This window comes from Rousettus aegyptiacus, unplaced genomic scaffold, assembly GCF_014176215.1.
Source record: "Rousettus aegyptiacus isolate mRouAeg1 unplaced genomic scaffold, mRouAeg1.p scaffold_m13_p_9, whole genome shotgun sequence".
NCBI lineage: Eukaryota > Metazoa > Chordata > Mammalia > Chiroptera > Pteropodidae > Rousettus > Rousettus aegyptiacus.
Genome location: NW_023416312.1, coordinates 72,968,887 through 72,991,741, shown reverse-complemented (window position 1 = coordinate 72,991,741; position 22,855 = coordinate 72,968,887). Strand labels below are relative to the sequence as shown.

The 22,855-nt window shown below is 39.8% G+C and overlaps 1 protein-coding gene across 2 annotated transcripts; it reads right to left on the bottom strand.

The window, feature by feature from the left end:
- Positions 1-2,777: 2,777 nt before the first annotated feature.
- ZCCHC12 (zinc finger CCHC-type containing 12) lies at positions 2,778-5,773 on the bottom strand. 2 transcript variants are annotated; one of them, XM_016124451.2, is made up of 4 exons: positions 5,558-5,773; positions 5,172-5,223; positions 4,829-4,967; positions 2,778-4,409 (listed from the first exon to the last, which is right to left on the bottom strand). In XM_016124451.2, the coding sequence occupies exon 4, from the start codon at positions 4,296-4,298 to the stop codon at positions 3,078-3,080; it is 1,221 nt and encodes a 406-aa protein (XP_015979937.2). In that variant the 5' UTR covers positions 4,299-4,409; positions 4,829-4,967; positions 5,172-5,223; positions 5,558-5,773; the 3' UTR covers positions 2,778-3,077. The 2 variants fall into 2 exon arrangements, with proteins under 2 accessions (XP_015979937.2, XP_015979938.2); XM_016124452.2 differs by lacking the exon at positions 5,172-5,223.
- Positions 5,774-22,855: the final 17,082 nt, after the last annotated feature.

Sequence of the window (22,855 nt, the reverse complement as noted above, 5' to 3'; positions counted from 1 at the left end):
ATTTTTATGACTATTATAGAAGGATCTGGAATAGGAAGAAGATTCAGCAAAGGAGACTAAGAAGTGGGTACCAAAAAGGTCAGGGAGTAGGGAACATGATAGAAGGCTGTCATGGAAACCAAGTGGAAAGAATGCTAGGAAGAAAGGAAATAGAATGCAAAAGGGCACTCAGAGACCAGTTTCTTCTGACAAAAGAGTGATTTTCATCTCTTAGTGACCAATGAGAATGAAAGTAGAAAGGAAGAAAATAAACCCATAATTTGAAATGAAGCCATTTTTAGGCTAACCCCATTATTCCGATATGAATGCCTTGGTATTGGTTCCATTTCTTCTAATTAGAAATAATTCTTGAGTAAAAGCAAAGCCAGTGCCACACAAATTTTTAAAAATGACAAAGTACATCAGGTTGGTGAAATAAAAATTTAGACAATCTCAAATTCACACAACAGAGAGAGTGGGAGAAGAAGGAAACAAGATGAATCATAGAACAGGTTTTCAAAGCAGTGGTCTATACTGGAGCCCCAAGCTAACACCAGTGAAAAGGAGGGTAGTGGTATGGACAGAAGTCCTTTATTTTTCATTTCATTTTTCTATTCTACCTAGTGCCAGAAAGAAATTTTAGCAGCATAAACTGTGTCTTTGGGCAAATATTGAACAAATATTTATAGAGTAAAATTAAGAAAAGATAAGCAGGAAGTAGAATGATATTCTAACCTGGACTAGATGAGGGAGCTAGATACCTCATAACAGTAGATTTAAGGTAGGGCAGAGAAGACTTAGGGTTAAAACCTATGTGAGCTGTGAAGTGTTGGGGGAGAGGGTCTGTGGCTTTGAGGGCCTGAGTGGAGCCGCCTCTTCTCTGGGGGTCCGGAAGGAATCCCCTTTGGTGCCCTGGGTAGATGCAAGGAGTGGCCTCGAGTCTTTGTTCCTGGTAAATTTTCAGCTAAAGGGTCTGAGGCAGAGAGGCCCTCTGAGTCTCCTTCTGTCCATGAGGGTTAAGGAGGCTGAGGAACGTGGGGGTGGAGAGGGGTGATAGAGCACAGGAAGTGGAACCTCCATTTCCCTTCCACCAAGAGATGAGTGTGGCTTGTGGGGAGGAGGAGTTGTAAGGTCAGATTGTGGGATCATAGATGGAGCAGAGGCAAGAAGCCAGGAAGGAGCTGAGAGGCTGTTTCTGGAAAGAGAAGCACTTCAAGGCAGGTTCTGGAGGTGACAGCCCAGGGAAGGCTGCACCAGCTTCTTATAATACCTGGCTTCTCCCCCTCCCTCAGGGCTCTTTGTCCCTATGAGTGGCACATCAACTGCTAGCATAATTAGAACCCCAATACCTCTCCCTGGGCCCCTCAATCTGTGCCATTCCTGATACGACACAGTCCAGAGTTCTATATGAAACCCTGGGATCTGCATTTGCTACCAGTCTTCCTGTCTCTGTCAAACTTCATGTGAGTCTACCAGGTCATCATGACCTCACTTGCTTTCCCCTTAACCACACAGTTCTGTGTTTCTCCCCTGATGCACTATCTCCCACTGCTGCACACTCTGTTCTCTCAGCTCTGTGATGCAGCAATTTCCTGTATGACAAACTCCTTCAAGTCCTCCAGTCTGTGTATCCAATTCACTCCCCACTCCCTGCCTTAAATGCAATCGTTCTCATGCCCCTAGCCTTGTCCTCACAGAGATAAGGACTTATGGACCTACAAGAGACATAGGAACCCACAGGTCCTGAGGTTACACATGTCCTCTTTTTTATCATCCTCCAATATGAGTTCAGGAGAAGGGACAGGGCAGGTTCCTAAGAAGGTTCTTCTCTTCCTCCCTCTCCCATAAATGCCCTCCACTCTGAAAAATGGTGTATAGGGCTCCCTGGATTTCTATTCCCTATGTTCCTTCCTGTGTCCTGGCCACTAGACTGCTTTTCACCCCTCCCCAGCTATTCTCAATTCTCAGGTCTAGGTGAGGTTGACTTGGAGTCCTGGGCTGCCTGTGGCCTCCAGCATGTAGCTTCAGGGCTTATGGGGTCAGGCTCTGGAACCATCAGCAGAGACTCTCCTTTCCTTAACTGAGGAGTGTGGAGAGGGCAGTTTCAACCCACAGGAGAGATTCCTGGTTGTGACCACGATGTCGTCTAGAAGCAGCAATGGCAACAATCTAAGAAATCCACCCAGAGGAGAGCTACCTGAAATAGACCTGAAATAGAGCCCCCGGAATCCCCCATTTTGAGCTGTAACCTCAGCACCAGACTCCCCAGACATCAGACTCCTCTGGATACATTAGAGAAGAAATCATTGGGGCATTGTCAACTAGTGAGTGCCATAGTTTGGCTTTATGACATAAGGGACAAGTCAGTTGTAGTAAGGGGCTCTGTCCATTTACCTTTGGGAGATATTTCAGCTCATTCTTCTTCCCTTTTACTCATCTGCCAAATGAGGTTGCTAAAAACCCCACCCTGGGATACAACCTCACCCCTTTATACCTTTTTACTATATTTCTCTTATTCCCTTTTCATTTACTTCTTAAAATACCACGAAGACATTAAAATAGATGCTGTTATATATTTATTGACATAGAAAGAAGCCGACAACATATGTTATTTAGTGAAAAAATACAAACTATAGAACAGCACTTATATTTGATTTTATATATATATATATATATATATATATATATATATATATATATATATCTGGGTATATAAGTATAGGGAAATATCTAGAAGGACATTCACCAAAGGATTGACAATGGTTATATAAGGGTAGAGAAGAGAGCTTGGGGGTAACTTGTACTTTACTTTTTTGTACTTTATTGTTTGAAGATTTAACAATGAAATATACCACTTTCACAAAGAGAATAAAGTCGACAAAGAAATGGGCACACACAGAAAATAGACCCTTAGGCAGCAGGGGTGGGGGTGGGGGAGCAGGGACAGAGGTCAGGCCATCTCCCTCCACTGTGCTGGTATCCAAGACCCTTTTTCCTCCACCCTGAAAGAAAGCCGCTTTGTGGATTAAGTCATGCAATTAGAAGCACCTCCCTCCATCCAGGTTTCCTGTCGCTGGACTCTGAATATAGTTTAAGGTTTATTTAAGGCTGGGGACTAGCACCTCACTGTCATTGGGTTCATCAGAGGCCTCTCTTGACCCCTCTTCCTCAGTATGCGTTAGCTCCTGCAGGGTGACAATCAGATTCTCAAACACCTGGGCCTTGTTGCTTTCATTGTCGCAGGTTTCCTTTGAGTGGCCCACCTCACCACAATGTGAACAGTGGATTGTGTATTTTCGCTTCCTGGCTCTACGCATATCCTCAGGACCATCATTCTTATAGCCAGAACCCGCACTGGTGGAAGGAGGTTGAGCCTGGGAACTGTGGGGGGAATCAATGACTAGTACTGGATCCCGAGGTCTCGCCCTGTGTCTGGGGAGAGGAGAACCCGAGAATGAAAGTGGAGGGTCCTGAGCCTCCACCAGAATCACATCCTCATCTGAATCATTGAGAGTATCATCTATCTCTATCACGTTGCAATCAGCACTGCTGATCACTATTGGTAGGGAACCCTGAAATGCCACTGGGCTGGTTGCCCTCTCCACCATTGACTCAGATCTTTTGGCCCGCTTCCATTTAATAAAAGTGTCATCCCAATCCTCTTCCTCCCTTATCATTCTGATTAACTCCAGGAAATTGGGAAGACGCTCCTGTTCATTTCCATACATCCTGAGAAGATGCTTCAGCCTGTAGCGCAGGCCTCCATTCAGCTCAGCCCCTAAAAGGAGCTGGTGCAGGCGAGTCCGATTTGCATCTTTCTCAGCTATGATCCCTGCCTGAACAGCGTTCTGGAGCTGCACCTCTAAACGGATCACGTAAAGGGAGGCTTTCTCTCCTTGTGCCTGCAGGGTGTTGAAAAATTTACCATGAGCAGTCACACTGCTTTCAGATTCCCCAAACACCAATTTCATTGCGTGCAAGAAATCTGCCACACTTAGGTTGGGGTTGGCGGCCTGGAGCAAACGCATGACCTCCCGGGCGGGGCCCCTAAGGGTTTTCAGCAAGCGCTTGAGCTTTTCCTCCTCCGACATATTCCAATCTGGCAAGGCCCCATTGACTTGGATCAGCCAGTTTTCAAAGGTTTCTTCCCCCTGGGTGGGCACCATCCTCCCGGAGAACAACTTCATGTTTCTCTCTGCCATGTTGGCTATTAAAGGAACAAGACTCCTCCCCAGAGACCTCAGCATAGAATGGGCCCATGGCGGCAAGGGTGCATTCTGCCGCCGGCTGTTACCCACGCGTGCTATAATGCTAGCCATGACCTACGATTATTGGGTATCTGAATATAACAAGATGGTCGGGCTTTTTGGAAAAGCCTAATCTGCAGGCGTGCAGGAGGGCTCTCTGCCTTCCTCCTATCTCAGTAGCGACTGTAAAAAAGAAAAAAAATAACAGAAAGTTTTTTTTTAAAGGAGGGTGGGTAATGAGGCTGCAGTTTTCTCTCCCTTCCTGAATATCCTTCAGTACATTTCATATCTGCTCACTGCCCTAAAAATATCCTCCAGGATACTGGTAGTTACTACCTCACGGAGCCAGCAGGTACCTCCCTGTTAGCATGAAGCTTTTGACAGCCACATTCGTCCCCTCCTGCCAGTCCTTCAAGAAGGATGGCAACTGTTGCTTCTAATTCTAAGTATAATAGTGTATAAAGTTGATGTTAGTCTCTCAAAATAGAGCACAGTGGTCACATATTTGTGGGAATAATTGTGATCTCATTAATCACATGGTTTCAGGCCTCAACCACGCCCCCTTCTCAAAGTGTACCCCCGCTTATCTCTCAGATTCTTACATGAGCTCTGGAACAAGCGCGTGCCTTTGTTTTACTTCCAGCCTCTGCAACTGGTGGCCTCTGTGAAAAAACTGTCTCCAGAGTACAGTTGATCTCGGTCCACCGGGGGTCGGCGATCTGGGACCTCAGGGCATCAAGACTGCGCCGCCGCGGAGGGCAGGGCAGGGAAATGAAAGGTCAGAAGCGGCCTCATCCCGCTCCCTCCCTCCCCACCCCACCCCCAGCCACCACCCCTCGCTGCTTGAGCTGTAGGCAAGTGGAAAATTCCCTCTCCCACCTTCTGAATACAAGCTAAAGTGACCCTCGCCCCATTAAATTTCCCCCCAGGAAACCGTCAGCCTACCAGCTCTGCAATCAGCCACACAAAATTCAAGTTCACATTCGGTTTTGATGGCCTGCCACCGAGAAAGGGAATAGGAGTCAGATGCGGACACCCACGTATTCCTCCCCAGTAAGAGATGAGGAGATGGAAACGGGGTTCAAGGCAGACAGCCTATGATTCTCTCCTTCACCCCGCCCCCTAGAAACGCCCCTTTTTCAATCCAGGCAAATCCTACCCATTGGGCAGCATCCAGTGGCACCCCCAACTCCTCCCTCAGCGTAGCCGGGCCTTGGGAGTGCCCCTTGCCCTGCCTCACAGTTCTCGATTTTCCAAGCGGGAAGCCGCCGAGTACTAGTGGGGCTTCCCCTCCTCTCTTCGAGCTGGGCAATCGCACCCCCTTTCTTTACCTGTGCTCAGCCGGTGCGTTGCAGACCTTTCGGTGCGACAGCTGTGGATGTCTCCTTCTGTCTCCGCGGCCCTGCAAGAGAAAAGGATGGGAGCCTTCCTGGCTGCTAAGCAACTGGGGGCTGCCGAACTGAGCTGCTCAGCAAGTCTGCCGCAGCGAGGGAGAGCGAAGTCTAGGCAGCATGGTTCCCAAGGCAGCCGCGGTTGCTTTGATCCTTTGAGACAAAAGAGCTTGACGCACTGGCCAGCTCAGCCAATCAGTGAGGCAGGCAGGCGGGCCCTCCGCTAGGCCTCTGGCTCCATGCAAATTATCCCCAAGGCGGGGCCAATGAAAGGGGTGGAGGAGGCTCAGGTCCAAAGGGCATCAAGTGCATCTCGGTTGCACCAACTGCAAGAGTTTGAGGCTCTTCCCTTTTCCCTTTCTTCTTTGTATCAAGACTGCGCCTCGAGGCCAGGTGCGTTAAGCCATAAGGTGGGATAGAAAGCAAATAAACAATAAAAGTACTTCAACTTTATATAGGGATACGGGAGAAAAAAATATATTATCGCTTTCTTTATGCAAATAAGCTTGCACAGACATCTCTTTTACTGTGAAAGAAGTGGCAGCATGTCCGTTTACCAGTGAGAAGATTTAGGCATCCTGACTGTTAACCAATTATTCATTAAAGTATGGGTGCAAGGCTGGCCACATCAGAATTATTTTGGGGAGCTTGTTAGAAGTGCAGAATCCTGGGTTTGGACTCTGGTTGATTCTGATTTAGGAATAGGGCTGAGGATGTGATTTTGGAGTTTGGAATTTGGATGTTTAACCAGCGCTGTGGTTGATTCTGAGGTGTAGAGAAGATGGTGAATGAGCAAATGGACCTGCTTCTAGTGTATCTATTCACCACATACCTTATGAAAAGCATCTTCAGAGCAGATGTTCTTACCTAGGTCCATGATGGTCCTGCAATTGTATGAAAAAAGTTTGGATTCTGTTAGAGATTGAATAATGGCCACCCAAGTATATAAAGTCCTAATCTCTGGAACCTGTTTGTGCAGGTCTGATTAAATTAAGGATCTTGACTGGGGAGATTATCCTGGATTATCTGAGTGGGCCCTAAATCCAATCATAAGTGTCCTTATAAGTGTTCTGATTCACACAGAAAAAAGAGGAGTGCTGTAAAGAAAAGGCAAAGATTGTAGTGATGCAGCCACATGCAAAGGAATGCTGACAGCTACCAGAAACTGCAAGGAACAGAGTACAGCCATGTCCACACCTTGAATTCAGCCCAGAGAAACCGATCCTGAACTTCTGGCCTCCAAAACTTATGAGAAAATAAATTTATCTTGTTTTCAGCCACCAAGTTTGTTATAATTTATTACTGCAGCTATAAGAAACTGGTATAGACTCTTTATTTTTCTGAATCCATAGCTTTGTGGATTTTTAAATGAGTCAGTGGCCCAGTAATAGTTAAAAAAACACCCCCCCTATAATCTTTCTTCGTTAATACCTTCCTCCTTCAATTTGTACTTGAGGAAGGAGTGTGAGAAATGAGACATAGTTTGACTATAGCACTAAACCACAGCTCTCTGCTGTGACATAGCTCTCCATTTTCTGACTCAAGGATAGGTTAATAGGTGGTTTTTCTGTAAGCTCTTGAAGGCACTTCACCTGTGTTGGACTTGGCTTCACTGGCCCAAGAGAAGAAGCATGTCCATGAAAATAGCATGCAGAGTTGTCTGAACTGAATGGAACATGAAGACAGTGGTTCCATGCCAGCTCAAACTGACATGACAAAGTACCACAGACTTGGGAACTTAAACAACAGGAATTCATTTGCTCATAGTACTGGAGGCTAGAAGTCTAATTCAAGGTTCCCACAGATTTGATTTCTCCTGAGGCTTCTCTCCTTGGCTTGCAGATGGCCACCCTCTTACTGCCTCTTCACAGCATCATCCCTCTGTGTGCCCACTCTTGATGTCCAAATTTCCTCTTCTTATATGGATCCCAGTCAGATTGTATTAGGATCCATCCTAATGGCCTCATTTTCGCTTAATCATTTTCACCTCTTTAAAGACTCTTCCCCCCAAAATAGTCACATTCTGAGGTACTGAGGGTTAGGGCTTCCACGGATGAACTTTGGAGGAACACAGTTCAAACCATAACACTCAATTTTCCCTTCCTTCTGTTTCTGGAAAAGCATGTCTTCTTTCCCTTGTATGGAGTTGGCAGGAAGGTTCCTGTGGGGCTTTTAAGGGTTAGAGGGTACTGTCATGCACTGCACAAGTGCACTGTCCAAGTGCAGAGTTGTTATTGCTTATTCCTGACTACTGATGCTTGGAAGCAAGTGAACAATCTAATGCCCTTTGGCTGCCATTGGGTTCATCTTTAGCCTGCCAAGGTACTTTGCCTACTCCTTTCTGATTTCTTATTTCTAACCCCAATACTTAGATATCCTTAGAGTAGATAATCCAAACTTGGAGATGAAGCACCTTCCATCTCAAGATTGTGGATGGAATAGTAAGGATGTGGTGATGGTGGAAGGTGGAGGGTAGTAGAAGTAGAGAGAAGGCAGGCTGGTCACCTTGCAGAGTTGGGGGCAATGCTGCCAATAGCTTATGGGTTACCTCCAGACTCTTCCTTTAGCTCCCCAGTACTATGACATGTGACCCTGGCTTCTACGCAGACTCTTGTTCTGAATTTATATGGCTTCACCATCAAATCAGGTGATCTGCAGTTGCACCTGATGCCATTGAAAAACACAAACTACACATTAGAGTTCTGACAAAAATATCAAAAAGAAATGTATTGTATATCAGATGGCAGGGTTGGGTCATTAGAACAAAGAAAGTCTTTTCATGCAGGGCTGGGAGGAATATTTGCTAGGTTGGTGCCAGGCAGATATTGAGCATCCCTTATCTCTGGCCTCATGTTTTGGGGTTTTGGTGAACACTTCCGATTGCAAAGATTCAGGCTTTGGTAGCGCTAAGGAGGTCACATTTTATTCTCCAATTGTAAAAAGCATAAACTTTAAAAACCTGGAGGCTAAGAACTAAAGCTTTCAGTTGAAAGAAAAAGAGCTAGCTTTGGCTGCCTTCCTCCTCTATGCCAAGAATTTTCTATCGGTTATCTCATTTAAGTATCTCCAGCCACCCTGTTAAGATAGACATTGTTCTCCCACTGGAGGAGCTGAGGGTATGCAGGCACTTCATCCTAGGGCTTTGACTCTTTCGAAGTCAAAGCCCAGATGGAAATGCTTATGGGTGACCCTACTCACACTAAGCTGGGACCCCCACGGTGGCACCTTTCACGAAAATATTCAACAAGAGGTTAAAATAAAGATATTTTTAGACAAACAAATACTAAAGGAGTTTGTCACCAGCAGACAGAACTAATGGAAATTCTAAAGGATGTAGTTTAGGAGGAAATGATCTTAGAAAAACAAAACGCCAAAAAGAATGAAGAGCAAGAAAGGTACGTGAGCAGTACGTGAGCAGTACGTGAGCAATGTAAGTGAAATTTCATGGAAGAAAGAACCATAAAAACATCTACTCTGGTTTATTAAAAATAAATTTCAAGTACTGTGCAATAAGAAAAGACATCAGGAAGGGCATAAAAGGAGTTAAACTTTTCTAAGGGCCTTGTATCATATTGGAATTGATTTCGGTATTTATGAAATTTATGTTTTGATAAGGTAAATCCATATGTATGAATTAATAGGATGTAGCTTTTAAAATAAGAGCAATAGGATGTAAACTTCCAAGCTAATAGAGAAGGAAAATAATTGAACAATTTTTAAAATTTTTCAATTAACTCGCTGCTAGTGTTAATTTAATTTTACATAAACACGCTCTTTGAGGCTGAAGCAAATCTGACTAGTTTTTCAATATGAAAATAAAATGTAAAAACTGTCCTTGGAATTATTTTTAAACAGAACATGTTTCTAATCTTAACATAACAGAAATGTATACATAAATTGAATTCATCAGATGAATCTTCGGCTAACAACTGTTCGAGAATGATGTTAACATCATGTAGGAATGTTACAGTTTCTAGGATTTGACAGCTTCAGCAATCAAGAATTACTATATTGTGTAAATGGAAATACCACTACTAAAAATAGAATGTTCTAAATCAAGTGATGTTTTTGTTTCCAAAGGCTATCCATATAGCAGAGCAATGTGAAAATAATAAAAGTGAGATATTTTGTGGCAAACTTTAGGGGTAAAGTTAGGACTGTAATCTGTGAGTTATCTCAGGCTAAATGCTGCAGCTGCAAGCCCTACCAGTGAGTATTCTCAGGGCAAATGGGAAATGGGTTAAAAAAAAAGTCAAAAAAGAAGAAGTGAAAGAAACATAGGTGGGACCAATACAAGCACACACAAAAATAATAGCTTGAAACCCAAATATATCAATAATTTAATTAAATGTTTATGAGTTAAACACTCAAATTAAAAAAAAATGTCAAATGGAATTAAGAAATACCCCTCTATGCTTTTTAAAAGACAAATCTAAAAAGCAATGATATTTATAACTTGACAGTATAAAGATGGAGAGAGATAAAACATAATATATAAATGATAGTAACTTGTATAGCTATATTCATAGCAGACAAAATACTCTTAAAATCAAAGGGCGTTATTAGAAATATAGACGGTTATTTCATAATGATAAAAGGTTCAATTCAGCAGTAATGTCTCTGTACTTATAACATTACCTCGAAATATATAAAGGAAAATTAATTTACCAAAAGAAGAAATAGACAAATATATAATCAGAGTGGGAGGTCTTACCATGCCTCTCTTAGCAGTTGATCAAGGAGACAAAAAAATATTTCTAAGGATACAAAATTTTTGAACAATATAATTAATAACTTGAGCTAATAACAAATGTATAGAACACTGCAACCAACAACTATGTAACATGCATACAGAATTTTTATAAAATTTGATCATGTACTAGACTAAAAGCAAGTCAAGACACAGTTTTAGAAATTGAAATCTGATCATAATGCAAATAAGTTACAAATCAATAAATAAAAATAACTACAAAATTTCTGTATGTTTCAAAACCAAGACACACTCTGTGAAACAACTGATGAGTGAAAGAAAAATGATAGTGGAATTAACAAATATGTGTAGCTGAGAACAGGTGAAATAGCAGAGTACATAAATACTATGCTTGACTCCTCTCACAATCACATCAAACTTAAAATTAAACTAAAGAACAACCATCATTGAGAGTCACCTGAAGTCTAGCTGAACAGAAGTCCTACAACTAAGGACATAGAGAAGAGGTCACCTTGAGACTAGCAGGAAGGGTGAAAATGCAAAACAGACTGGTTCCACACCTGCACATGGTGGTTAAAACTTGAGAGGGATATCTTAGCTGTGAGAATTCCCCCAGAGAAGCAAGGAGCCCCAGCACCACACCAGGCTCCCCAGCCCAGGGCTCCAGTGATGGAAAAAGAAGTCCCCACAGAGGTTGTGGCTGAGTGAGACAAATGTGGATGGAGTTATAGGTGTTTCTCTTAAGGGTTCCACATGCAGACTTACTTGCTGACAAACTCATTCATTCTGAGCTCCAGTGCTTGGGCAGCAGCTTGAAAGGCACCAAGGACACATGGGGAGGAAGTGAGTATTCTGGCTTCAAGGTGATGGGTGTAGGGGCAGCTTTCTTCCAGACAAAAGTGATAGCAGAATCCATGGTTTCTTTGTTGAGCCCTCCCCCTTCCCAACATGCAGACGAAGGGAGCCGCCATATCTGAGCCTCCATCAACATGGCTAACACTGGTAACCAAACCCTGGTGATTCCCTGAGACACGCCCCATCCAATTTGCAGGCCCTCACAAGGTGCTTCCGGTGGCTTTTCCATACAAATGACTGCCTTGGCTCATGCTGCAGACTTCCCTAAAATCTAAAATTTCTCAAAATCCAATCATCTAGCCTCAGTGTGCATCGTACCTCTTGCTGAGCAGCCCAAGCCCGGCACTAGGCAGCGGGCCTTGATTCGTGACTTAGCCTCTTGAAACACCTCTAAGCCTAGTGTGAGTGGCAGCCATTTACAGATTGTTTGGTGACTCTTGCTAGATGATCCAAGGCAGGGCACAGGCTGCAGCTGAACTTGGCCTGCAGTGGAACCTCTCCCAGGAGGCTGGCTTTAGGCCAAACGGGAGCACCACCTGGGACTGCATCCAAGGATGACATGCCAAAGAGCAGACTAAGCATGCACCAGAACCCTATAAAAGTGAATCCAATTCAGTTGAGTCAGCCCCTCACTGGCCAGTCCTCACAACCTATCAGTCTAAGACTTAATCCCTCCCATTGACATGCAAACAACAAACAAGGCTCAACTATGACAGGCTCACACACAATCTATACAAGGAAAACACCTGGAGCACCCTGTTTAGGTGACCAGGGAAGGTTGCACCACTGGACCCCACAGGACACCTACTACATAAGGCCACTCTACTAAGACTGGGAGACATAGCAGCCTTACCTAATATGTAGAAACAAACAGAAGTAGGCAGTCAAAATGGGAAGACAAAGAAACATGTCCCACATGAAAGAACAGAACAAAGCTCCAGAAAAGGACCTCAGCAAAATGTAGACAAGCGATCTACCAAATGCAGAGTTCAAAACACTGCTTATAAGGATGCTCAATGAACTTAGGGCAAGAGTAGATGAACTCAGTGAAAACTTTATCAAAAATAGAAAACATAAAAATGGAGAGAGAAAACATAAGAGGGAACCATTTGGAAATGAAGAACACAATAAGTGAAATAAAGAATACATTACAGGGAATCAACAGTAGATTAGATGAAGCAGAGGATCTAATTGGCAACTTAGAAGAGAAGCTTACAAAAAACACCCAATCAGAACAGCAACAAGAAAAACTAATCCAAAAAAATGAGGATAGTTTAAGGGGTCTCTGGGGCAAATGTCAAGCATAACAAGATTCACATCATAGGGATACCAGAAGGAGAAGAGAGAGAGCGAGCGAGCAAGGAAATAAAAACCTATTTGAAGAAATAATGATGGAAAACTTCCCTCACCTGCTGAAGGAAACAGACATACAAACCCAAGAAGTTCAGAGAGTCCCAAACAAGATGAACTCAAAGAGGTCCACAGCAAGACACATCATAATTAAAATATCAAAGGTTAAATTCAAAGAGAGAATCTTAAAAGTAGCAAGAGAAAAGCAATCAGTTACCTACAAGGGAGCCCCCATAAGGCTATCAGCTGATTTCTCAACAGAAAATTTACAGGCCAGAAGAGATTTTCAGGAAATATTCAAAGTGATGAAAACCTAGGACCTACAACCAAGATTACTCTACCCAGCAAAGCTACCATTTAGAATCAAAGGACAGATAAAGAGCTTCCAAGACAAGAAAAAGCTAAAGGAGTTCATCACCAACAAATCAGTATTACAGGAAATATATGAAGGACTTCTTTAAGAAGAAGAAAACTTATGTATCAAAAATATGAATAATAAAATGGCAATAACTACATATCTACCAACTAGTTCTTCAAGTGAAAAATAATTAAATGCTCCAATCAAAAGATGGGATGGCTGAATGGATAAGAAAATGAGCCCCTTATGTATGCTTTCGACAAGAGACTCATTTCAAATTAAAAGTCACACACAGAAAGTAAAGGGATGGAAAAAGATATTTTATGATGGACCTAGAGGGTATTGTACTGAGTGGAGTAAGTCAGACAAAAATTAAAGCCATATTACTTCACTTATATGTGAAATCTAAAGAACAAAATAAACAAAACAAAAACAAACTACTAGGCACAGAGAACATTTTGATGGTTGCCAGATGGAAGGAGATTGAGAGTTGGGTGACAAAGAGAAAGGGATTAAGAAGCACAAATTGGTAGCTATAAAAGAGTCATGGGGATGTAAAGTATAACATAGGGAATATAGTCAATAATATTTTCATAACTATGTATGGTGTCAGATGGTTACTGGATTTATCAGGGTGATCACTTCATAAGTTGCATAAATGTCTGATCAGTGTGTTATACACTTGAAGTTAGTATAACACTGTATGTCAGCTATAATTGAAAAATATAAAAATATAAAAATTACCAACAAAAAAGAATGTCCTTTCTTGACTTTTCTACTCAACATTATAATTGGGACTCCAGCCAGAAAAACTAGGCAAGAAAAACAAATAAACAACATCCATATTGGAAAGGAAAATGTAAAATTATCTCTATTTGTAGATGACATGATTTTGTATAGAAAATCCTAAGAAAATCACTAAAAAACTACTAGAATGAATAAATTAGTTCAGTATGTTTATAAGATTGATATATACAACCCCAATTGTATTTCTATACACTAGCAATGAATAATACAAAACTGAAATTATAAAAATTCAATTTACAAAAGCATCATGAAGTAGAATATTTATGAGCAAAATTTTAAAAATAAGTGCAAGACTCCTGTACTAAAAACCACAAAACATTGTTGAAAGAAATTAAAGATCTAAATAAATGGAAAGATGTTTCATCTTCCTTGTTTGGAAGACTTAATATTGCTAAAATGGTGATCTGTAGATTGGTCTTATGACTTCACTGTAATCTCCATCATAATCCAGTTAACTTCTTGGTAAAAATTGAAAAACTGAGATAAAATTCATGTAGAAATGCGGGGGGCCCAGAATACCAAAACAATCTTGAAAAAGGAGAACAAAGTATGAAGCTTCACATCATCTAACTTCAAAACTTATAAAAGGCTACAGAATCAAGACTGTGTGGTACTGGCATGAGGATAGATATAAAAATCAGAATAGAATAAAGAGTCCAGAAATAAACTCACATGTTATGGTCACTGATTTCCGACAAAGGTGACAAGACCATTCAATGGGGGAAAGGAATAGTCTATTTAACAAATAGTGCAGGGACTACTATATATCCACATACAAAACAATCACTTTGGACCCCCTACCTCATATCATGCACAAAAATTAACAAAAAATCAATCATAGACTTAAATATAAGAGCTAAGATTATAAAATTGTTAGAAGAAATCATAGAAGTAAATATTTGTGACCTTGAGCTAGGCAAAGCCTTCAATGACACTAAAGTACAAGCGACAACAACAACAACAACAAACAGATAAATTAGACTTCATCAAATTTTAAAACTTTTGTGCATTAAAGAACACTGCAAAGAAAAAGACAATCCACAGAATGAAAGAAAATATGTGAAATCATAAATCTTATGAGATTGTATATAGAATATGTAAAGTATGTTATAATTCAATAATAAAAAGACAAATAACTCAATTTAAGAATGGGCAAAGGATCTGAATAGACATTTCTCTAGGGAAGATATGCAAATGGACAATACACACATGAAAAGATGCTCAACATCATTAACAATCAGAGAAATGCAAATTAAAACCACAATGAGATATTACTTTATTTTTTTATTTAGTTTTGGTAGTTTAAACAATAAAGATATTCAATGATCTCATATCATAATAGTAAACCCTTATTAGTACTTACTGTTTTCCAGCTTTTTAAAAAAATATATTTATTTAAATTAGTTTCAAGTATACAGTACATTGTTTAGACATCTATATAGTTCGTAAAATAATTCCCCCAATTGCTTCCACCCTCCCCTGGCCCTCCACCTAGCCATCATGTTAATGCTAGCTGCAACCCTCTGTCATGGTCCGTATCCCTGTGACCAACTATCAACTACTAACTTGTACTTTTTCAACCCTTCACCCCATTCTCCCAGTCCCCTAAACCTCCTCCCTTCTGTCTATCACCAAATTGTCCACTATATTTGTGAGTCTGTTTTTGATTAGTTTGTTCTTTTTGTTCCTTAGATTCTGCATATAAGTGAAATCATATGGTATTTATCTTTCTCTGTCTCACTTATTTATTTCACTCAGCAAAATAACTTCTAGGTCTATCTATGTCGTTGCAAATGTAGGATTTCATTTTTTTAATGGCTGAGTAATATTCCCTTGTATATATGAACCATAATTTCTTTATCCAGTCATCTGTTGATGGTCATTTAGGTTGCTTCCACATCGTGGCTATTGTAAATTGTGCTGCCATGATTGTTGGAGTGCATAGATCTTTACAAATTATTGTTTTGGTTTTGTTTGGATAAATACCCAGAAGTGCAACTGCTGGGTTGAAAGATATATCCATTTTTAATTTTCTGAGAAACCTCCAGACTGTTTTCCATAGTGGCTGTACCAATTTGCAATCCTGCCAACAATGTATGAGGGTTCCCTTTTCTCCACATCCTCGTCAACACTTGTTTTTTGATTTATTGAAATAACCATTCTGACAGGTGTGAGGCGATATCTCATTGTGGTTTTAATTTGCATTTCTCTGATGATTAGCGATCTTGAGCATCTTTTCATATGTCTGTTAGCCATCTGTCTTTCCTCTTTGGAGAAGTTTCTGTTAAGGTCTTCTGCCCATTTTTTAATTGGATTATTTGTTTTTTTGTTGTTGAGTCGTATAAGTTCCTTATATATTTTGGATATTAACCCCTTATCAGATGTGTCATTAGCGAATATTTTCTCCCAAATAGTCAATTGTCTTTTTGTTTTGTTGATGGCTTCCTTTGCTGTACAAAACCTTTTTAGTTTGATGTAGTCCCATTTGTTTATTTTTTCTTTTGTTTCCCTTGCCTATGTTTTCTTCTAGAAGTTTTATGGTTTCGAGTCTTACATTTAAGTCTTTAATTTATTTTGAGTCTATTCTATTATACTGTGTAAGAAGATGATGCGGCTTCTTTTTTGACATGTGTCTGTCCAGTTTTCCCAATACAATTTGTTGAAGAGACTGTCTTTACGCCATTGTATATTCTTACCTCCTTTGTCATATATCAAGTGAGTGTATAGGCACGGATTTATTTCTGGGCTCTCTATTCTGTTCCATTGATCAATGTATCTGTTTTTATGCCAGTGCCATGCTGTTCTGATTACTGTAGCCTTGTAGTATAGTTTGATATCAGGTAGTATATACCTCCAACTTTGTTCTTCTTTCTCAAGATTGTTGTGGCTATTTGGGGTTTTTTATGGTTCCATATAAATTTTAGGATTATTTGCTCCAGCTCTCTGAAAAATGCCATTGATATTTTGATATGGATCACATTAAATCTATAGATTGCTTTGGGTGGTATGGCCATTTTAACAATGATGATTCTTCCTACCCATGAGCAGGGTATATGCTTCCATTTATTCAATTTCTTTTTTCAATGACTTATAATTTTCAGAAAGCAGATATTCTACCTTCTTGATTAATTTCATTCCCAGGTATTTTATAGTTTTTGACACAATTGTAAATGGGATTGTTTTCTTAATTTCTCTTTCTGAAAATTAATCATTGGTGTATAAAAATGCCACAGACTTCTGAATATTTATTTTGTAACCTGCTACCTTACTGAATTCATTCATCAGTTCTAACAAATTTTGGGTGGAATCTTTAGAGTCCTCTATATATAATATCATGGCATTGGCAAATAACGAGAGTTTTACTTCTTCCTTTCCAATTTGGATGCTTTTTATTTCTCTTTCTTGTCTTATTGCTGTGGCTAAGACTTGTAATACAATGCTGAAGAGGAGTGGTGAAAGTGGGCATCCTTGTCTTGTTCCTGATCTTAAGGGAAACACTTTTAGCCTTTCCCCATTGAGTATGATGTTAGCTGTAGATTTGTCATATATGGCCTTTATTATGTTGAGGTATGTTCCCTCTATTCCCACTTTGCTGAGAAGTTTTATCATACATAGATGCTGGATTTTGTCAAACACTTTTTCTGCATCTATTGATATGATCATATGGTTTTCGTCTTTCAATTTGTTAATGTGGTCTATCACATTAATTGATTTATGGATATTGTACCAAACTTGCATCTCAGGAATAAATCCAACTTGATCATGGTATATGATATTTTTAATGTATTGCTGAATTCTGTTTGCTAATATTTTGTGAGGATTTTTGCATCAATGTTCATAAGAGATATCAGCCTGTAGTTTTCTTTCTTTTTCTTTTTTTTCTTTTTGTACTGTTTTTGCCTGGTTCTGAAATCAAGGTAATGGTGGCCTCATAAAAGGAGTTAGGGAGCCTTCCCTCTTTTTGAATTTTTTGGAGTAGTTTGAAAAGAATAGGTGATAATTCTTCTTTGAATGTTTGATAAAATTTTCCTATGAAGCTATCTGGTTCAGACTTTTGTTTTTTGGGAGGTTTTTGATTACTGATTCTATTTCACTGGAGGTAATCGGTTGGTTCAGATTTTCTGTTTCTTCTTGACTCAGTCTTGGGAGATTGTATGTTTCTAGGAATGTGTCCATTTCTTCCATATTGTCCATTTTGTTGGTGTATAATTACTCGTAGGAGCTACTTCTTTAAACCTACTAAGATATCTATAATAAAAGCAAAATAAAATGTGTTGGCAAGGATACAGAGAAATTGTAATCCTCGAATATTTCTGGTGAAAATATAAAATGATAAAGCTGCTTTGGAAAAGAGTCTTGAATTTCCTCAAAAGATTAAATACAGAATTACCATTTCATGCAACAATTCCACTCCTAGGTGAATACACGAGAGAAATGAAAACATACATCTATACCAAAAAAAAAAAACTTGTACACAAATGTTTATAGCAACAAAAAGTGAAAATGACCCAGATGTCCGTCAACTGATGGATGGACAAAAGGAATGAACCTGATTTGTCCTACAACATGGATGAATCTTGGAAACATGCTACATGAAATAAGCCAGTCATGAAAGACCACATATTGAATGCTTCTGTTTATATGAAATGTTTAGAGTAGTCAAATCCACAGAGACAGAAAGTAGATTAATGGTTGCCAGAGGCTCAGGAAAGGGGGATGACTGCTAGTGGGTACAAGGTTTCTTTTTGAGGTAATGAAAATATTCTAAAATTGATTGTAATGATAATAGGAGAACTCAGAGTATATTTCTAAAACCTCTGAATTGTATACTTTAAAAGGATGAATTTTATGGATGTGCACTATATCACAATAAAGATGTTCTTTAAAAAGAATACCTATGATATGGATCCATTTATATAAAGCTCAAACATAAGTGAGACTAAATTACATTGTTCAGACATGCATACAGAGATGATAAAACTAAAAGCAAGGAACTATTACCATAAAAGTCAAGATAGTGGTTACCCCAGACATGAAGGAGGAGTTTTGATTGAAAAGAGACCTACGTAGGGCTTTTGTTGTGTCCCAGTGTTTTATTTCTGATCTCCACTGGTGGTTACATAGGTATTTTTCCCCTAACTATTTATTAAAATGTACATACATACTTTATGTATATTTCTGTGTATATGTTCTATTTTCAATAAAATGATCAAACTAAACTCATTCATATGAACTATTAAAATGTTGGATTAAGCCAGGCTGTTTCTTCCTGATATTTAAAGAAAAGGATTGCTACGTTAAGTGTCCATGAGATTAAAAGAGGGAGTAGGGTTGGAGAAGGAATAGGTAGAGGGGAAAATAAGACCTAACTTTTCTACAAGAAGTACTTTTATGTTTAGCAAAACATGAAAGATGGGGTAATAGTGATGAAGAACACAGGTTCTGTAGTGCAACCAACTAGGTTCAAATTCTGCATCTGCTACTTAGTTTTTAGATTCTTAATATTCCTGTGCCTTAGTTTCCACATTTGTAAATATAAATGGAGTTTGTAATTGCTTCTAGCTCAAATGTTACTATGAAAATTAAAGGAGACAATCCTTGTAAAGTCTTGAGAATGGTTTTTGACATATAAATGTTCGATAACTACCATATGTTATTATTTCTTCCTACAGCTCTTTATAAGGTACATTAAATTAAATTTGAGTTCCTCTTATATGTCTGTTATTGCCTTCTTTTCCATTTGTTGTAGATGCATGAAAATATTTAAATTGCATTTTAAAACACCTACAGTTTTTACTTTCTGCAATTTTAGACTTGTTCTGGCTCCTCAGCTAGCCCAAAGGAAGTTGAAAGATATATTTATGGAATATTCCAATGTGCTTGGCATTATGTCAGGTGCTTTACATACACCATCTCCCTTAATCCTCAAACCTATCCTGTGGGTTGCTACTTTTAATAGAAACTAACACTCAGAGAGGCTAAGTAAGAAGCCTAAGGCTGCACAGCTTGGAAAAGGTGGGGTCATTTTTTGAAAACAGGTCCATTTAACACCAAAAACATTGACCATAACCACTAATCCCAGGGGATTCAAACAATTTTCAAAACAAACACTGCTTTATTAAGCTATTTACATGTCTTAATATGCAGAAAGCATATCCACAAGCCTGTGTGCTTTGTATCCTGGGAAAGTTCACACAATGGAAGTATACCGTTTCAGAACAGACCTAAATCTTCTTGTGCTCTGTAAATAGGTGTTCCTACATGTTACTTAAATTACAACAATGTAGCAGTCTGGCCAAATCTCAGGAATACAGTGGTAGGATTTCCAGGGTGTCTATTACCGACAGGAGAACACAGGCCATCAGATCTCAGGGAGCCCAATGTCAAACTTTTGATGAGGGGCATGACATCCAAACTTATTATGCCAGTTATTCTTGTTCTGCCCCAGGTCTCTGAACACAGGCAAGCACCCAGTCCACCTCCATAGAAGGCACCAGATAAATGTCCAAATACATCTGCACAGTTGCAACACTTCAGAAAATGTTGATCAGCCCCTCCTTGCTGGTCTGGAGTGACTGAGGTAACTGAGGCCCAAGCGGCCCTTTAGGACTTATTTACTATAAAGTCACAGTACTGAGCTCTGAGAAAATCACTGCTGCCTAATTGACTAGACTGTTGCAGTGTATACCAGATCTAGAGCAAGAGAGGGACGAGGGTGGAGTGCAGAGGCAGAAGGCAGGCTAGAAAACCCTGGGTGCCAAACTGGCAAAGGGAGGTTAGAGAGAAGTAGATCATGCTGAATCCATGCAATGAAGGGAAAACTAAAACACAGCCTGAAGGTCTAGGCTCAAATGTCAGCTCTGCCACTCTCAGAACAAGTAATCTTTGAATACGTTAGTTTCCTCATCTATAAAATGGAGATAATAAGAATAGTATCTATTTCATCTGATTGTCATGAGGATCAAATGAAGTCATGGATATGAAAGCACTGTGAAAACTCTCAAAGTATATAGAAATATGAGGCCATGTGTTTACTTGTTTCCTTTATACATATATCCCTGACACCTGGGACAGTGCCTGGCATATAGCAAGTGCTCAATTCATTAATTGAATGAATAAATAAAATATGTACTAGATTTTGAGTAATGACTATTTAGAATATTAGGTGTTTGTGATAAGCAAAACTATGAGACAGGCAAAAGTAGATTCTTGTACATTTCTACTCTGACCCTGTCGTATGTCCCTTAACAGAGAGGTGCTCTGGAGGTATTAAATATCCAGCGTCCTCATGCTACCACATTTTCTTCAGTTGATGCCGATCATGAAAAGAAGGATAGCTGTCATTCATTGAGGGCTTATCATGTTCTCAGCCCTAGGCTTCACATACATATTCTCGGCTTGATCTTCAAATCCACCCCCATATTTAATGGCTATTTTCTGTGGGGAAAAATACATGTTGATAACCCTGAAGCTTAAGTTTTCTTATCTAGGTTTTAAGGCAAATCCTGTTGCAAAAACTGGCATGGTTCCTGTTGGAGTTGCTGTCCCCAGGATTCTTCTAGGCCCAACTCAAACCCGAACTCAAAATTATGTAGCAAGGGGCCTTACTGCCATAGCTGTGCCCTGTGCCATCAGGAACAGCTGTGAATGACGGGGAAAAGAATGTGGGCAGGGTCGAAGCTGCAGTCTTGTTCCTGAGGTAGTCTCCAATGTTCTGAGAGGTCGAGTAAGGACTTCTACTGTTGATTGATTCCAACCCGCACCATGGCACTGAGTTTATTCTATTTCTTTCACAATTACATTGCTGGGACACAGCAGCTGTCATTCAAGGCCAGGTAATTTCTTTTCAACGTTCTGTGACATTTAAGGGAGCAAGTGGAACAACTTGTCAAATGCTTGTCTGAAGCCGCTCATCTGGGCCCACAAATCCATCCCTTCAGCCAACAAATTGTTCATAAAGGAGTGCTAATCTCTCTGGCTCACTTCCCTTTGCACCGTACAACCTTAGATGCTTGGGACGTTTGCTAGGTTTAGAACCTTATGGTAGGCTTTCTCATACCTGTCCACCCCCATTCTTCGATCATAATTCTATCACAGAAAGAATAGAACTATTCATGGAATGATTTGATGACATTTGGTCTTCCTTAAATGCCCCCAAGTTCCATGAGAGTAGATAGAATTGACTATTTTCTCTTCTGTATCCACAGTGCCCAGCTCTGGGCCTGGCACAAAGCAGATGTTCTATTAATCTTTGCTGAGGAATGAGTGAATGAGTGGACAAGTGAGTGAGAGAGAAAAATGGAATCAAATATATGTGGCAATTGTTTTCAAGCCTTTGAAGAGCTGTCATATAAAAGAGGGAAGACTTTCTATTAGCTTCTTATTTTGAAATAATTTCAAAGTTACAGAATAGCTGCAAAGAATTCTCATATACCACCTATCCAGATCCCACAAATTTTAAATATTTTGACATTCGTTTTATCACTTTCACTCTCACCACTTAAATATTAATATTCTTTTTTTCTGAACTATTTGCAGGTATGTTTTATATATCATGTCACTGTTCTTAATATTTCAGAACATAATTTCCAAAGACAAGGACATTTTCATGGATAAGCACAGTACAGTTATCAAATTCAAGGAGTTTAACAGTGATACACTATTGAAGTCTAAGTCCTTATTCCAATTTTGCCATTTGTGAGGAAACAGTTTTTTGTTCTGTTTGGTTCCCCAGGGCAGAAAGAAGATTAATAGGTGGCCATATGAAGAATATTATTTTGGGCTACATAATCTAAAATTGTCTAGCAATGAATGAAATGGTCTTTCTCCAAAAATAGGAAAGTACTTGTTGCTGGATGTATTTAGGTAGAGACTAGATTACCTGTTAGGAATGAGGGAAGAAGAAGTCCCTTATGAACATGAGCTACGGAATAAGCTTTTCTCTGTGTGTACTTCTGCGAACCAAGTGACTTACCTGCAATATACTGGGCTTGATTCTTTTTTTCACTTAACATTTCTAGTGTCGGGGTTGGCCCTTTGTATATCTGGAGCAGCCAGCCTTCTTCATGGCATGATGTTAAAGCAACCTCAATGTTCCATCAGCTTGAAAGTACTTCCCTTGACATGTTCTGTAAATGGATCATCCCTGAAATAATAA